Raw genomic sequence first — 19,586 nt, 5'->3', positions numbered from 1 at the left:
CTCCAAACAAAACTAAGTGGTTTAATCTTAATTTTGGTTGTAGTAACCAAATCAAATCAAATTGAGGTCGGCCACAAGTCTTTTTTCGCCATTTTGTCTTATCAAAGATTTTATATTAAATTAAATTAAATAAATGTATATATTTTAACCTTCGTTTAACAATGATTTTTTTAGTTGATTTTTTGATTTTTTCAACGTTTTTTAGCTTAGGACTAAAAGTTTGTTTGGTTTGTGGTTTGGCTTTTTTGGTTTTTTGGCATTGGAAATGGTGTTTTCAAAACTAAAATGACAAAATTGCCCTCCAGTTAGATATTTCAAAAAACACCTCCAATTTTTTACTTTGTCACAGAAATTGCAACGGAATTACAAAATTGCATAATTTTTTTTTTTTCCATTTGTTGTGCGTTTTATCAAATTTTGTTTGTACTGGTTGCTGATTTCCAATAGCAAAAATATGTACACTTCTTAATTCCACTGTGACAATGGATTGTACTTAAGGGAAAATTTATTTTGTATGTGACTAGTATCTTGTGTTATTTGGAGAATTATGTACACTTCCAGTATGGCATTTTCATACATCAACCAACAAAACACCAGGGCACTTTTGCATATCCCAACCAAAAAAAAAAACGTCGCACATACACTAATTAATGAAATTTATTTTCCATATACGGGAAAAGTTTGTACATATTATTTTTCTGTCAATTAATACATACCACAATAAGTTTTTGGTAATTACTTCTCTGTCAATGGACAATGCATAAACCTACCATATTCGAAACGTACATACTTAAATACATAACTTATGTACCAACTATACCATAAATATTAAACGTGGTGCTATAATTCCATACAAGTACAAATAACAACAAAAATTGCCTTGGATTCAATGTAATTTACAGACTTCCCTCAATATATTTCCCAACATGCCATGGTTGTGCATGTAGACCAAACGATCTCTTATGAGAAGGAGCACGCTTGCCATATGTGGGTCAACATCCCCAACCATTAATCCATTCTCTCCATGTGCTGCCAAAGGTATGGCATTGATTATGGTTGTCGCGTCGTCCTCAGTTATTATTAGCTGAACAGTGGTTGGATTGCTAGTATTTCTACGTATGTAGTTATGTAAAGCCATCGACGTACCAACTAAATGCACTTGCGTAGTCGCAAAATTATAGCGAGACATATTTTTGATAAACCCCATTGATTTTTCCATGCCCCGAACGTTCATTCAATGACACTCTGCAACAGGGAGTATACCTTGTTAAATAATTTCTGTGGGTTCACTGCATTCCTTTCCCCTCACCGAAAATCTTGTTGGTGATAACGGTAGCCCTTGAACGATGCGAGATAACCTGTTCGGCTAGGATAGCCAGCATCAACGAGATAATATTTTCCTGTCGGATGTAAACAAATAACACTGTAAGCTTTCCCTCCATACAACTACATATTCACCATTTTTTAAAAAGTTGTCCATACCTTCCTCCGTGTGCGGAAACAACGCATTTTCATTGTTGATTGTTTCAACAAAAATTCAACTGTATTGCAGACTGCCTTCCCATCCAAGTGATACGAATGTAAAACAAATATCGAAATCAAGCATGGCCATGATATTTTGGGTGTGACAGTATTTGCGTCCAACATATATCGTTGTATCAGGCCCCGTCACTTTCACAACAACACGTGCGCCATCCAACACGCTGATACAATCCTGCTTTGCAAATAAAACAGAAAAACAAAATTCAATATATGCCAAAGCTTTGACGTAAAGAAACTGTTTGTTATTGTGTAGATATGAAAGTTATACCTCGAATGGTAGGTATTTCATTTTTTACCGCAAGTAAAGATGTTGAACATTTTGATTTGTCGTTGGCCTACAATGTATAACTATAAACTTCTTCATTGCCTTCAAAATGTTATGAACGTGCTGTGATACAATTTCCCCCGAATGTTAAAACCGTTCTTGGATGGCTCTATTCTTAAATCCTCTCAACACGTGGATGAACATTGTAACGCTTTCTTCCATGGCTAATCCATAGCTACGTTGACAAACACATAAACTAAAATCTATAACTAACGTGTCTCACAATGAAGAAAATACTTCCTTTGACATACATACATTTTCTTCAAAACAGCCAAGGTGTCCATCGAATAATTCACATATCCATGCACGTCTAGTCAATATTGCTGTTCGACATGGAGTTTTTAACATGTATTATTCGTAATACTCTTGTACATACCGACATGCTTGTACGTACATCCAATTATTTTGTTGTTATATCTATACAATCATTTGATTTATTTGCTCAACGAAGTCATCCGTTGGACATGGCCACGACTTCAGCGAGGCCTGCAACACATATGTCCAATGTTAAAATCATTATTGTAACTGTGAACTTGTTTAACCATTTCACAAACAGGTAAGATATAAATGTGACCAAAGAAGAATAACCATTAAAAAATGTGCAATCTATCAATTAAACATGCATAAACCATCCATTCCATACTGCATTCAGAACTTTTTTTAAAAAAATAGAAAATTAGTCCAAGGCAACCAACCAACATTAGTGCAACGCAAGTATGTTCTTCACGACATATGACATATGGCAGACAAAAAAAAAACTCAAATAAAACTTAAACATGTCCTACTGATCTAACACAGCAAACAGGTTGTCCTAAAAACATCATAACACATCCAGCAAGTTACAATAGAATAGCAGTAGCCCAAACCGTGGCCTCCTCCCAGCATCCATCAAACTCGTCGTACACTAAAGAGGTCTGCAAAAGAAGCTCCAGCGTAGCTTTGTAGTTGCTTCTGCAAAAGCCATCCAATAATATGCTCATCATCGGGCTAGCACTGTAAGTTTCTGTATTTCTGTATATTCAATTGTATCTTTGATTACAATCAGACCTTAGAATATATAGCCCTAACTCCTAAACCAAAAAGGAAATACAATACAATCATAACTCTAATAGGACTCTAATACAATCATGCCTCTAATAGGACTCTAAGTTAGCTTGTAAGATTAACAATATATTCACAATATATTATCACACCCCCGTTCAAACTCAAGGTGTTTTAGCAGAAAACACGGAGAGTTTGCTAAGAAGAAACTTAAACCAAGCAGTAGTGTGAGTCTTGGTGAAGAAGTCTGCAAACTGCAAAGCCGAATGGTTGAAAAGAAGCAAGATAGAGGCAGACTGCAGATGTTGGCAAACAATTTTGTCCACTCATAGAAGACAGTATTATGGGCAATCTGAACAGTACTGTGGTTATCACAATAGAGAGAGGTCGAAGAAGACTAAAAGACACCCAAATCAGACAAAAGACAATAAAGCCAAACAATCTCAGCAGTGGCATGAGCCATAGCACGATATTTAGCTTCGGCAGTAGAGCGAACAACGACTGATTGTTTCTTGCTTTTCCAAAAGATTAAGAAATCACCAAGAAACATACAAAAACCAGACGTAGACTTGCGATCAGTAACATCACCAGCCCAATCAGAGTCAGCATAGGCCACCAAGTCCAAAGAGGAAGTAAAGGACAATAGTAAGCCCTGAAATATGGTACCCCTGAGATAGCGAAGAATGTGAACCAAAGCAGCCCAATGGGTAGAGCGACGAGTAGAAACGAACTGACTAACCACATGAACAATATAAGCAAGATCAGGGCGAGTGACAGTCAGATAAACTAAACAACCCACAAGCTCGTGATATAAAGTGAGATCATCTAGAGGGACACCATCAGTAGAATTAAGCTTCACATTAAGCTCAATAGGTGGATCAGAAACCTTAGTATCGGTAAGACCAGCACGGTGAATGATTTCATTAGCAAACTTAGCCTGAGACAGAAAATAGCCCTTTGGAGAAGAAGCAACCTCAATACCCAAGAAAATACCGTAATGGACCCAGATATTTCATTTCGAAGGTGCGAAAGACATGCTGTTTGACCTCAGAGATAACAGAAGAATCAGAGCCAGTGATGATCATATCATCCACATAGAGTAAGAGAGCAACAAAACCAACCGATGTATGTCTCAGAAATAAAGCAGAGTCAGAAGTAGAAGAACGAAACCCAAGCTCGGTAACAGCAGTCTAAAAGTGATTATACCAAGTACGAGGAGACTGCTTCAAACCATACAGAGCATGCCGAAGATGACAAACTTGGCCAGAGGAATAGAAAAGGCCAGGAGGAGGACGTATGTAAACCTCCTCGGTGAGATGGCCATTAAGAAAAACATTCTTAACATCCATTTGATAAAAAGGCCAAGAACGAATAGCAGAGACAGAGATCAAAGTACAGACAGTAGTCATCTTGGCAACAGAAGCAAATCTCTCCTCATAATCAATACCATAGTCTTGGGAGAAATCTTTGGCAACCAAACGAGTTTTGTAGCACTCAAGAGACCCATCAGAATGAGTCTTGACTTTGTAAACCCACTTATAACCAACCAAGTTCTTACCAGCAGGCAAAAGAACCAGCTCCCAACTACTAGTTTTCTGTAGAGCAGACAACTCATCCTCCATAGCGTGAACCCAATGAGGATCTTGACATGCCTCTTTGTAAGACTGAGGTTCTGAAAAAGAGTGAATAGCTGACAAAAAGGTACGATAGGAAGTAGCAAAATATGTATTAGACCAACCCAACCTGTTTGGAGAATGACATGCTCGATATCGATGTTCAGCAAGATCGGAGTTGTCAAAAGCAGGAGGAGCAGCAGCAGGGGCAGAGACAACCAGTGAAAGAGGAGCCTTGCAACGAAAATAAACTAATAACAGAGAAGGAGAAGAAGCCGAATGAAGAGAAACAGCCATAGGTGAAGCAGGAGGAGAAGATGGAACAAGCTCAAGAGAAACAGTGGAAATGTATTCATCAGACGAAACCTCAAAAGGAAATGGGTCAATGTGAACCAAATCCTCTTTGAATACTGGAGCAGTGAGAGGGGGAAGCTGAAAGTAAAGAAACTGTATGTTATTGTGTAGATATGAAAGTTGTACCTTGAATAGTAGGTATTTCATTTTTTACCGCAAGTAAAGATGTTGAACAATTTGATTTGTTGTTAGCCTAGAATGTACAACTATAAACTTCTTCATTGCCTTCAAAATGTTATGAACGTGCTGTGATACAGTTTCCTCCGAATGTTAAAACCCTTCTTGGATGGCTCTATTCTTAAACCCTCTCAACACGTGGATGAACATTGCAACACTTTCTTCCATGGCTAATCCATGGCTACGTTGACAAACGCATAGACTGAAATCTATAACTAACGTGTCACACAATGAAGAAAATACTTCCTTTGACATACATACATTTTCTTCATTTTCTTCAAAACGGCCAAGGTGTCCATCGAATAATTCACATATCCATGCATGTTTAGTCAATATTGATATTCGACATGGAGTTTTTAACATGTATTTTTCATAATAGTCTTGTACATACCGACATGCTTGTACGTACATCCAATTATTTTGTTGTTGTATCTATACAATCATTTGATTTATTTGCTCAACGAAGTCATCCGTTGGACATGGCCACGACTTCAGCGAGGCCTGCAACACATATGTCCAATGTTAAAATCATTATTGTAACTGTGAACTTGTTTAACCATTTCACAAACGGGTAAGATATAAATGTGACCAAAGAAGAATAACCATTAAAAAATGTGCAATCTGTCAATTGAACATGCATAAACCATCCATTCCATACTGCATTCAGAACTTTTTTTAAAAAAATGAAAAATTAGTCCAAGGCAACCAACCAACATTAGTGCAACGCAAGTATGTTCTTCACGACATATGACATATGGAAAACGAAAAAAAAAAACCTCAAATAAAACTTAAACATGTCCTAATGATCTAACACAGCAAACAGGTTGTCCTAAAAACATCATAACACATCCAGCAAGTTACAATAGAACAGCAGTAGCCCAAACCATGGCCTCCTCCCAGCAGTCATCAAACTCGTCGTGCACTAAAGAGGTCTGCAAAAGAAGCTCCAGCGCAGCTTTGTAGTTGCTTCTGCAAAAGCCATCTGATAATATGCTCATCATCGGGCTAGCACTGTAAGTTTCTGTATTTCTGTATATTCAATTGTAACTTTGATTACAATCAAACCTTAGAATATATAGCCCTGATTCCTAAACCAAAAAGGAAATACAATACAATCATGACTCTAATAGGACTCTAATACAATCATGCCTCTAATAGGACTTTAAGTTAGCTTGTAAGATTCACAATATATTCACAATATATTATCACACCCCCGTTCAAACTAAAGGTGTTTTAGCAGAAAACATGGAGAGTTTGCTAAGAAGAAACTGAAACCGAGCAGTAGTGTGAGTCTTGGTAAAGAAGTTCGCAAGTTGCAAAGCCGAAGGGATGAAAAGAAACAAGATAGAGGCAGACTGCAGATGTTGGCGAACATTTTTGTCTGCTCATAGAAGACAGTATTATGGGCAATCTGAACAACACTGTGGTTGTCACAATATAGAGAGGTCAGAGAAGACTAAGAGACACCCAAATCAGACAAAAGACAATGAAGCCAAACAATCTCAGCAGTGGCATGAGCCATAGCATGATATTTAGCTTCGGCAGTAGAGCGAGCAACGACTGATTGTTTCTTGCTTTTCCAAAAGATCAAGGAATCACCAAGAAATATACAAAAACCAGACGTAGACTTGCGATCAGTAACATCACCAGCCCAATCAGAGTCAGCATAGGCCACCAAGTCCAAAGAGGAAGTAAAGGACAATAGTAAGCCCTGAAATATGGTACCCTTGAGATAGCAAGGAATGTAAACCAAAGCAGCCCAATGAGTAGAGCGAGGAGCAGAAACGAACTGACTAACCACATGAACAACATAAGCAAGATCAGGGTGAATGACAGTCAGATAAATTAAACAACCCACAAACTCGCGATATAAAGTGGGATCATCCAGAGGGACACCATCAGTAGAATTAAGCTTCACATTAAGCTCAATAGGTGTATCAGAAACCTTAGTATCGGTAAGACCAGCACGGTGAATGATTTCATCAGCATACTTAGCCTGAGACAGAAAATAGCCCTTTGGAGAAGAAGCAACCTCAATACCAAGAAAATATCGTAATGAACCCAGATATTTCATTTCGAATGTGCGAAAGACATGCTGTTTGACCTCAGAGATAACAGAAGAGTCAGAACCAGTGATGATCATATCATCTACATAGTGTAAGAGAGCAACAAAACCAACCGATGTATGTCTCAGAAATAAAGCAGAGTCAGAAGCAGAAGAATGAAACCCAAGCTCGGTAACAACAGTCTAAAAGCGATCATACCAAACACGAGAAGACTGCTTCAGACCATACAGAGCATGCCGAAGACGACAAACTTGGCCAGATGAATAGAGAAGGCCAGGAGGAAGACACATGTAAACCTCCTCGGTGAGATGGCCATTAAGAAAAGCATTCATAACATCCATTTGATAAAAAGGCCAAGAATGAATAGCAGCGATAGAAATCAAAGTACAGACAGTAGTCATCTTGGCAACAGAAGCAAATCTCTCCTCATAATCAATACCATAGTCTTGGGAGAAACCTTTGGCAAGCAGACGAGCTTTGTAACGCTCAAGAGACCCATCAGAATGAGTTTTGACTTTGTAGACCCATTTGCAACCAACCAAGTTCTTACCAGCAGGCAAAGGAACCAGCTCCCAAGTACTAGTTTTCTGTAGAGCAGACAACTCATCCTCCATAGCGTGAACCCAATGAGGATCTTGACATGCCTCTTTGTAAGACTAAGGTTCTGAAGAAGAGTGAATAGTAGACAAAAAAGTATGATAGGAAGCAGCAAAATATGTATTAGACCAACCTAACCTGTTTAGAGAATGACACGCTCGATATCGGTGTTCAACAAGATTGGAGTTGTCAGAAGCAAGAGGAGCAGCAGCAGGGGCAGAGACAACCAGTGGAGGAGAAGCCTTGCGACGAGAATAAACTAATAATAGAGGAGAAGAAGAAGCCGAAGGAAGAGAAGCAGCCAGAGGTGAAGCAGGAGAAGAAGATGGAACAAGCTCAAGGAAAACAGTGGAGATGTATTCATCAGACGAAACCTCATAAGGAAATGGGTCAATGTGAACCAAATCCTCTTTGAATACTGGAGCAGTGAGAGGGGGAAGCTAAAAGTAAGACAAACGTTCGAAAAGGCAACATGACGAGAGACATAAAGGCGATAAGAGACAGGATCGTAACAGCGATAGCCTTTCTGAGTAAGACTATAACCCAAAAAGACACACAAGACAAACCGGGTACTGAGTTTGGTCCAATCTTTACGAGGAAGTAGGACAAAACAAACAAACCCAAAGACACACAGGTGTGAATAATTGAGAGGTTGGAAATACAAAGCCTCATAAGGGGATCGACTGAAGAGTAAGGGAGTCGACATGCGATTAAGGAGGAAAGCAGTAGTAAGAACTGCATCACCCCAGAATAGTGCCAGAATAGAAGCAGAGAGAAGAAGAGACCGAGCTATCTCAAGGAGATGACGGTGTTTACACTCAGCACGACCATTTTGGGCAGGGGTATTAGGACAGGAGGTTTGGTGAATGGTGCTCAATTTGGCTAAATACTCACAGAATTCAGTTTTAAAGTATTCCCCACCCAAGTCAGACTGGAGTATTTTAATTGTGGCCGTAAACTATGTAGTGATCATAGACTGAAAGCTACGATATACTTGGTAGAAGTCAGATTTATGAGCCATAAGATAAACCCAGGCGTAGTGGGTACAATCATCAACAAAAGACACATAATATGCAGAATCCCCTTTAGTGGGAATAGGAGAAGGTCCCCAGACGTCAGTATGTATAAGAGAAAAAGGAGAAGCAGAAATAGAAGTACTAGTATTAAAAGGTAAAGTTGTCATTTTAGCAAGTTTACATCCTCGGTACTCATTAATTTGACTAGGAAAAACTTTACCTAACAATCTGGATTGAGCTAAAGGCCACAAGCAGTCAACAGACAAATGACCTAAGCAAGAATGCCAAAAATAAAACTGATTTGACTGAGAATCTAACTGAAAAAATGAAAGTGCAACCAGGGAGGTAGACCGAGGAAAATGCAGGCTTTTTACCACATAGAGATCTCCAACTCTACGGTTGGTCCTAATCTGCTTCTTGGATACCCGATCCTGCACACAACAGACAAAAGAAGAAAAGATAACATCAAAATCAGAAGCATCAAGCTGACTGATCGAAAGCAAGCTAACAGATAGTTGAGGAACATAAAGAATAGAGAGAAGAGTAACAGCAGACATAACAGAGGGTAAAACAGACCCAATAGATAGGACAGACATACTAGACCCATTAGCAGTATTGATAGTAATAGGAAAGGGATGAGGGATACAATTTTGGAGTAAGGAAAGGTGAGGAGTTATATGATGAGAAGCACCATAATAAAAAAGCCAAACAGTGGAAGGAATACCTGAAGAGGACCTAAGCAAACCTGAACGAGGAGAGGTGAGAGTAGAGACAGATGAAAATGGCTAAGAGGTAGACCAGAGATGCTGAAACTGAGCAATCTGGGCACTCAAGTAAGCTAAGTTAGGATCAGAAGCAGGGGCAGAGGTAGTATAAGCAGCAGGTGGACGAAAAGTACTCTGAACAGGACCTCGTGACTGTGGCTAAGGCGGCTGAGAAAACTGAGCAGACTGACGGCCCTTCCTAGGACAGTTGTACTTCTAATGACCCTTCTGATAGCAAAAAGCACACTCATCAGAGGCTAGTGGGCCCTTCTTGGGCTTTACATTGGCCTGAAGCTGATGAGGTGGGGGGTTCGACAGTAGAGGAGACGAAGTAGAAGCCAAAAAGGCAGATAGAGACAGAGTCTGACTAGCCGTCTTAAGACAGGTTTTCCTCGAAGAGGAGCTCACAAACAATAGCATCTGCAGAGGGAAGAGGAGACTGATGAAGGATGCCACCACGGATAACCTCATACTGAGATGAGAGAGCCATTAAGAATTGCACTAAACAACCTTGCCCCCGAAACTCAACATAAGCGTCTAGTGTCTTGAGGCTAGATGGTTCCATGAAAGCCAGCTAATCCCAGAGGCCTGTCATCTTAATGTAGAAGTCTTGAATAGACAGATCCCGTTGACGAGCTCCCTGAATAGCTGTTTCTAACTCATATCGTTTGGCAAAGTTGGACTGCTAATAAACACTTTGTAAGTAATCCCACACCTCTTTGGCAATGCTATATTTAGAGAACATCATCCCGATACAGTCATCTACAGAGTTATCGAACCAGGTCAAAACTTGAGCATTATCACAATCCCAAGTGTCACAGGAACTCAGATAGTCTTCTTGTTTGGGATCTGATGGACGATGAATAGACCCAGAAACATATCCCCATTTTTTTCAATCGAGAAGAAAATTTCTCATAATACTAGACCAATAAGCATAGTTGTCACTTGTAAGCTTGGATTTTATCTTCTGACATTATAATGAACTAGAAATAAAAGAAAAGGGAACTGATGGGGCATAATGATAAAATCCACAAAGGTTGAGGGGTCAACTTGTAATAATCCAAAGGTGGACTGAAATCAGCACACAGAACAAAACCAAAGGTAGAGAGAGCAAAACTTAGAGTAAAGACCAGAGAGAGAGAGCCAACACAGAGGTCACAAGAGAGTGAGATAGATCCCTCAAGCCTAGGTAGACTCACGACGTCAGACCCAGCACTAGGAGGCAATCGCGATTTCAGCGAAGATAGAGAGGGCTATCGCAATTGTTATGACCCAGAGAAGGCGTCGCAACTATCACGACCAGAGAAGGCTTACTTCGAGGGCTGTCACGACCCAGAGAAGGCGTCACAACTGTCACGACCAAAGAAGGCTGGCTTTGATCGACCCAGACAGACCCAGCAAGCAGGAACGAAGAACTTCGAATGATTCAAATGATCAAGGCCAGACCTAGGGTTCGAATGATTCGAATGATCAAGGCCAGACCTAGGGTTTCGGACAAAGCTCTGATACCATGTAAATTTCTGTATTTCTCTATATTCAATTGTATCTTTGATTACAATCAGACCTTAGAATATATAGTCCTAACTCCTAAACCAAAAAGGAAATACAATACGATGATGACTCTAATAGGACTCTAATACAATCATGTCTCTAATAGGACTCTAGGTTAGTTTGTAAGATTCACAATATATTCACAATATATTCACAATATATTCTCACAAGCACATCATAACCTCGCAGTAATTGGTGTTATCCATCAGCAACGATGCAAAGTGGAACAGCGGTGTACCAATAAGGGAAAGAATGGATTTCAGCCTCTTCATGCACTCTTAAATGGTATACAACGACTCATTACTAGTTTAGTGCCTTTGACTCTGCATGACATTGGTGAGATTGTTCATGCTTTCAGCTATAATAGATGCTCCACTAGTCAGCTTCCGCGACTTTCTAGAACTTGTGGTTGTCTTTTTCCTTTTCCCCCCATTTCAACACTTTCCATTGACGATTCAGCCTCCACTTCAATCCCAATTGAAAAGATTGGATCTGTGAATGGCCACATACCAAGGCTCTAAACCGAATCAGAAGATCACTCGTTATCTTCGACAATCTTCTCACCCAGAGTCCAATGATGTTTATCGGTTACAGCAGCCCCTGTAAAGACAATCTCCATCAATTCGCAGTGCTCCAAAGGTTTCATCTTGAACTTTACACAAGTCTTGTTTATCTACAAAACAGGAAAAACAACAAAATTTGCAAAACCATGTTAAGAACAGGAAATAAACAAAAAAACAATGCAGAATTTAAAAATAAAATAAAATGTGTGCATACTATACCGTTTCCATCCTCTCTCACCATTCATCGAAAGCCTGAAACAAGCCAGTTTCATTGTCAAATCCAATTCCTGTAATTCCTTTGGTACGATCCATTAACTTTATCCAAGCAGTCCAATCTTTTTTCAAGTTCGCATACTTGTTCTTCAATTATTTGACATCATGTTTTCTGCCTCTTTTTTTTTCAAACTTTTTCGCCAATGACTTGTACCCAACGGTGCTCAAAACCATAAATGGGCGGTTTCCCCCAATAATCTCATCGGAAATAAGCTCTAAGAAAATCCTTGTGGATTCAGTATCCCACACATCTTTGTAAACATGGTCTATGTCGTCAATAATGATTGGTCCACCCCTTGCAATCCCTTTATTTTTCGACGCTGTACGTGGTGAAGTATGTGTGGAAGCCATAACGACTATGCATGGATACATGAAAGCGTAAGTACCCAATTTATATATGTATACGTACTACTCACCCAACCCTATTTGCTCAATAAAATAGAGTAGGCATTGTGACATAACACAAAAAATATTACGTACTAATGAAGACAAACAGTTATGTAGCTCCAAATCACATACATTACATGTCATGCAAAAAGCCAGCAAGTCCACAACAAACATAAGCCATTACATTCGTAGCTTTGCAACTGTGCTACTAAACTTGGATCAGTTTTACATACGCAACAACAAAATTACGACTACAATGCACAACACAGAAACAATGGTTTTCAAGATTCACAGCGTTTGTTAAATGTGAATGACATCATCCCGTAAGTGCATGACAATGTTGTTAGTGGCGGAGTCATACTCGGTGTTCTGTCTCCTGGGTTCGTCGCACCAACCAATCCAACTTAAACATTGTTGACGGAATTTTTTTACAAATGTATTAGTTAACTGGTCCAGATGAAATGAAATTTATCACCGAAAATAAAGGGTGTACTCACCACAAGACAAGGACACTTGTAGTAAGCACGTCCTGGATTTTTGTGAGATCTCGAAATCTTAACAAGACATTAACCATAACCACAAGCACACATGCGACGTGGCCATGTAGTAGATGTGCCAGTTGATATAAAAGAAGTTATACTTTGTTTTGTCACGTATAAGAGTACAAGAACAGGACAAGGCATATGACAGTGTGTTTTCGTTTTATAATTGTCAATGTGTCCAAATAAGCATGTGTTTATGAAATTGGGCGCCAAACAAATACAAATTTCTTGTGGTATGTGTCTAATAAAATAAGGAAACATGAAAACCAAACGTGGATGTAGTATGTAGATATGAGTGTCCTAAACATAAGTCATATGAATGTATTAAACATGGAAAACAAAAATATATGGCTATATTTGGAAATGGATAGGAATGTGTGGCCTACACTTTACTCATGAGATGCATGATGCCACTGAACCTAAGTGGTTTCATCATCACTTCTAACAAATAGTGGTTTCATCACCACTTGTAAGATAAGAAAAATGACAAATTACACAATGACCAAAACCTAATTGATTAGCAAGGTTGCAGTCAATAAAATTCATTTTCCTAACATGACAAATAACAGATTTGGCAAAACCTATGTAACAAAAATGAATACTGGTTTGTAAGGTAACACTGGTTTCCAATGTTGGAAAAATATATGCTTGTCGTTCTGTGGCAGTTGTTTGTAAAAGTAGTTTGCACTGTAAAAGAATACTGCTTAACCTATGTAACAATGGTCTTTCTATAAACAAATAAATGCAGTGTAACCTACACTTTACATCAAATTGCAAATGGCTTGAGCACTTGGTTTTTGAATTAGCAAATGGCTTTGGAAGAAATCTAGGTTTGCAAAAATGAAGCCTGTCGAAGAAATTTATATGAACATTTGTAAAAATAAATTAGACAACAGAGTGCCTTGTTAAATGAATTAAAAAAAAAAATCAAAGACCGAAAGCATAAATTTGTTGGTTGTATTACAAAAAGCATTTGGATCTTGGTTGTAGTAGGAAATGCATAACAAGAAAAAAAAAATTAAAGAATAAACTAGTGATATGGATTTTGGAAAAAACTAATGTAAAAAATTTACAACATACGAAAAAGCATATCAAAGAAAGAAAAAAAAAAAAAAACAAACTGATATGCATTGGTTACATTACGAACTGTAGTAAAATATATATATATATATATATATATATATGGACAATAATAGTTCATGTTGTACCCTGCAACCAAAAACCTGTTATATGGATTTTGGAAAGCTAAAATTTAAAAAAATAAAAATAAAAACAATAATAACGCATACAAAAAAAACAATATAGCCGGAAGCAAAAATTTGTTGTTATAGTATAACGAAATTTGTTTTGTTCTTCGTTGCATTACGAAGTGGAAAAAAAAAAATGTTAGTCCCAAGGTTACTTGAATTTAAATTCTTATTGATTTTGATTATCGAATAATATTTTGAACTCATTTTCTTATTCAAAGTTTTCAAAATAATATTATATCATTGCTCTTCATTGTCTCTAATAGATAAATGCTTCAAAATTGTCAATTTCTCATCAATATTGGTACCTCAAAAACATGTAGCACTTGTATGCAAAACACTATTTGCACTTTAAAAAGGTCTAAGGGTTGACAGCAAGGGTTGATACCAGAATGAAGTACACAATGCCTAAGTGTTGCAGCTACCAAGGGTCGACACCAAGAATGACAACGGTCGACACTAAAATTCAGTATGCAAGGCTCAGACAATCCAACAACAAGGGTCGACACTAAGAATGACAAGGGTCGATACTAAATTTCAGTATACAAGGCTCAGAAAATCTAACAGTAAGGGTCGACACCAAGAATGATAAAGGTTGATACTAAATTTCAGTATACATTCAGACTTCCAGCAAATAAAGGGTTGACACCTAGTTACGAAAGGGTCGACACCAGGAACACTTGGAAATCACATAGAGAAGCAAAGGGTCGACACCCTATTTACAGGGGTCGACACCCTTAAATCTGGGTTTCAAAAAACCCAGCCGCCCAGTCAAATTTATTTTGACACAACTCAAATCTAGCCACTTTTTCTAATCTATGCACAGAATAGCCATCATTTCTGATCTATAAGCAGACTTTTATGACACAATATCTTCTTCTACCAATTTCCAAGATTTGACTTATGAGTTTGTGTATTTAATGAGGCTCCACTTCCAAAGACTTGATGACAGCCTGTGCACACTCATGCTCTGCTCCTTACGACTGGAAGATATCACCTATGCCCTGCTCTATACAACTAGAAGATATCATCCATGATCTTCTCCAACAGCTAGAAGACTCATCATGCTTCTCTTCAACGGCTAGAAGCCATTAATTCTATAATGGAAAAAGCTCTCCAGATCTGAAAGCACTCGCTCTCCAACACAGAAAATCTGAGCATTCAATAACTTTCATTTATCATACTCTATTATACTTCCACTTTCATATCTGAGTGTATTCAAAAATCCTTCTGCTCCTTCACTTTCATATTTATCTTTTAAGAGAAAAATTCTGTAAAAGATGATAGTTGTACTTCTTATTCTTATTTCCTTATTTCTGAGTGAAACACTTGTAAGGTGAGACATTTAGTTAAGAGGTCCTCAACAGATAAAATAAGTCATGTTTAAAAATCCACAAGCTAGGTAAAGCTCGGTGGTGTATTGATTCGATTCATAGTGGAGGAATTCTCAAGGAGATACCTTGAGGAGTGGACGTAGGCCAGTGAGCCAAACCACTATAAATCTTTGTGTTTCAGCTCTTCTCCATTTCTAATCTACTACCGGTATAATTGATTGCTTGCTGAATTTATTTACTTGTTTAATTGCAATCAATTTTCTACTCATATTTTTTAATTACCCAATTCATCCCCCCTCATAGGTTGCCTACCTAGGTAACAAAAAAAAAAAAAACCAAAAATAATAGTTAAGGAAATTTGTACAAAAAAATCAGGAAAAAAAAGGTTTGTGTGGAGAAATTGGTTGTTGATTTTTGAACATCTTAGTCGACAAACTGGTTGCTGCACAGTGTCACGGACTTAGACTTCGCAAGCCTACCGTGCGGCCTTAGATGCCTCTCAACCCTCTTGGTTGCACCTAAGTCAACCTTACCACTCAACCACACTAACTTGAACACAAAGTTTAGGTGGAAGAAATGCCTTCACTATACAAGTTGAATTTACAAGTATAGTCGTGTACAAAGCTTTACAAGGCTCTCACACTCACACTTTCACTCACAAGTGTTTCACTCTTAGAGCTCTCTTGGATCTCCAGCATTCGATGCCTAACAAATGAGACCCCTCACCCTTATATAGCCATCCTCCTCCCTAATGGACGGCTAGGATCATTTTGATCCAAGGGCTACAAACTCTCATCTAGAACTCTCCCTAGAACTATCTAGGACAACTACCCCTTCTACTACAATCTAGAATTCTCTTACACTAGTGTAGTACATGGTAGGCTTCTCCAGGATATTGTAGGATGTTCCAGACCCATCCAGGCTCCTCTGGACACTTCAAGGTTCTTCCACATTCTGGAATCTTCAAGGCCACTCTAGACCCTTCCACCACGTTCTAGAGCCTTCCAGCATACTCTAGCCCGTTCTTGCTCCTTCCGGAACCTTCCAGCACATTTGGCCACTTCAAATACTGCTCCTCGTGTCACATAAATTCTCGGGGCGTGACACTCTCCCCCACCCAATCCCGTGACGCCCTCGTCACACAGAAGCATACCGAGCCACCACGTCTCGATATGATCTTTGTCCGCTGTTGCTGGTGCTTGCTTCTTCGCCCTTGCCCTTGCCATGCTGCTCAGTCTGCTACATTGCCGCAAGTGCTTTCTCCTTGTCCTTAAGTAGCTGACTCCTTACCACCAATAGGACCTCACATGGTCGATCACCTGCAAACAACAACATGGTTGCAGCGTGCGGGACTGGCATCACATTGTTCTTCCTCATAAAATCTATCCCTAGGATTATAGGGTGGTCATCCATGTCAATGACCGTGAACTCCACCTGCCCAGTCCAACTCCCAATGGTCATGTCAGCACTCCTCACCAGACCTTGGATTGGCGTTGCCTTCGCATTCATTGGCTTGGACCAACCCTTGTCCTCTTTGACCTTCAAGCCCAGCCTCTTAGCCTCTCCAGTGCTCACAAAGTTATGTGTAGCACCTGTATCCACCAACGCGTGTGAAGTTACTCCATTAACCTTCACCTCCACGTATAGCACATCCTTCTTCTGGATGCTCCTCGGAGCTTCCATCTTCTCATTCTTCTTGGTTATTGACCCAAGAAGTTGGACGCTCCCCAGCTGTAGCGCTTTCACTATCGGAGGCTTTCGCCACTTTCTTCTTCATGGCACTTAGCGCCTTCTTTGGGCAGTTCCTCACTAGGTGCGGTCCGTTGCACAGGAAACACTCAAGCTGCCCTTTTCCTTCACGCTTCTTCCTTGGAGACCCGGTGCGTTGCCCATTCTTGCGCCGTTCCCGTCTCTTTTGGGACTCTCCATCACTGTGCTCATCATCGGTGGTTGGTGGAGACTGTCTCCCACCTTTGCCCTTGGGTTTCCCTAGCGCTTTGAAGTCATCCAGCTTCTCCGCCTCTGCTAGTGCGGTTGCAAGGTCTTTTACTCCCTGACTCTGCAACTCTCTTGTTGCCCAAGGCTGCAGCCCATCTAGGAAGCCATACAATGCCTCTTTCTCTGCCATGTCGGGGATCTCCAATAGTAGCGCGGAATACTCCTTCACATAGTCCCGCAATGTCCCCACATGCTTTAGCTTGCGCAGCTTCCTGTATGCTTGGAACTCGACATTGACAGGGTAGAAGTGCTTCTTCAACTCTCTCTTGAGTTCAGCCCAAGTCTCTATCTTGCACAGCCCCTTCTCCATGTCGGCATACCGCCTCCTCCACCATAGCATTGCAGTGTCCTTCAGATACAAGGTAGCGGTCTGCACCTTCTCGTCTTCATCCGTGATGTCGACATTCTCAAAGTACCGCTCCATGTTCCGAAGGAAGTTGTCGATCTCCCGGGCATCCCTTGCACCATCATAGCTCTTAGGTTCTGGCACACGAACCTTCTTCCTGGTTGGAGCCAAATTCCCTCCATTGCCAGCCACGACGGCCTTCTTGCACAACTCCAACTCCACTTCTAAGCTAGCCACCCTCGCCTCTAGGGCCTTCCGTTCGGTGAGACTGTCTCTAACTACCTCTGAGAGAGACAAGTTCACCCTTTCTTCGAAGGAGTCAACCTTCTCATCCAACTCTTCCACCCTAGCAATAAGGCTAGCAAAGTGAGTGAAAAATTCTCCAACATGGGATGTGGGCTTACCAGGACCAACTAGAGCTTCCTCCAGCCTAGTGAACCGTTCTGCCACAATCTCCATCATCCCCTCAAGTCGTGCCTCCAATGCCGCCATCGACTCCTTCGTTGAGAGCTTCCTCACCCTGGGGACGTTCTCTTCGTCGCCCGACGTAGCCATGTACACCTTTGCTCTGATACCAACTGTCACGGACTTAGACTTCGCAAGCCTACCGTGCGGCCTTAGATGCCTCTCAACCCTCTTGGTTGCACCTAAGTCAACCTTACCACTCAACCACACTAACTTGAACACAAAGTTTAGGTGGAAGAAATGCCTTCACTATACAAGTTGAATTTACAAGTATAGTCGTGTACAAAGCTTTACAAGGCTCTCACACTCACACTTTCACTCACAAGTGTTTCACTCTTAGAGCTCTCTTGGATCTCCAGCATTCGATGCCTAACAAATGAGACCCCTCACCCTTATATAGCCATCCTCCTCCCTAATGGACGGCTAGGATCATTTTGATCCAAGGGCTACAAACTCTCATCTAGAACTCTCCCTAGAACTATCTAGGACAACTACCCCTTCTACTACAATCTAGAATTCTCTTACACTAGTGTAGTACATGGTAGGCTTCTCCAGGATATTCTAGGATGTTCCAGACCCATCCAGACTCCTCTGGACACTTCAAGGTTCTTCCACATTCTGGAATCTTCAAGGCCACTCTAGACCCTTCCACCACGTTCTAGAGCCTTCCAGCATACTCTAGCCCGTTCTTGCTCCTTCCGGAACCTTCCAGCACATTTGGCCACTTCAAATACTGCTCCTCGTGTCACAGAAATTCTCAGGGCGTGACAACAGGCATACAATGGAGTTCAAAATTGAAGCCCTAATTTCGGATTTCATGACTCCAATGACACCAACAAAAGCATATTCCAACAAAGGCTTCACAACAAGGATGGGTTTTCAACATACATATAACACACAAGTAAGATCTGGTGCAAGAAGAGGAAACCCCCAAAAGAAATCGATTTATGCGTATTAGAGATGCAAACAGACTTGGATGGCATGACTAGACGATGCTCGCGGCGTTTTGGAAGCGGTGTTGACCTGGATCTGTGGTTCGATCGACTTCGTTTGCCCTCCTCTTCCATTCTTCTTCTTCGTCGTCTGCTTCGTCTCCTTCTTTTGTGAACTTGTGTGCCCTAGTCATCCTTTGCCTATACAACTGTGTATTGATTGATCTGCTTTAGTGGGTACTTTGGTAATTTTACATTCAACCATATGTGGTTCAACACTCACACGATCTGATTTTGTCCTTATGTGCTTTTGTAGCATGTTTTGTCGTATGTATCTACGGTAGCTCCAACTTGAGTTGACAAACAGCGACTAAATTATTACGGGGAATAATTTCAATTTCATTGCAAAACTCACCAATCAAATCAATAATGAAAGAGTGATGTTACATATCA

General features: G+C 40.2%; 1 protein-coding gene across 1 annotated transcript; it reads right to left on the bottom strand.

Annotated features, from left to right (window-relative positions):
• Positions 1-16,631: 16,631 nt before the first annotated feature.
• LOC145792069 (uncharacterized) lies at positions 16,632-17,075 on the bottom strand. The gene has a single exon (XM_082872557.1). The coding sequence runs from the start codon at positions 17,073-17,075 to the stop codon at positions 16,632-16,634; it is 444 nt and encodes a 147-aa protein (XP_082728683.1).
• Positions 17,076-19,586: the final 2,511 nt, after the last annotated feature.

Source organism: Camellia sinensis, chromosome 5 (assembly GCF_055761805.1).
Source record: "Camellia sinensis isolate YWXY chromosome 5, ASM5576180v1, whole genome shotgun sequence".
Lineage (NCBI taxonomy): Eukaryota > Viridiplantae > Streptophyta > Magnoliopsida > Ericales > Theaceae > Camellia > Camellia sinensis.
This window is presented reverse-complemented; position numbering and strand designations above follow the sequence as displayed.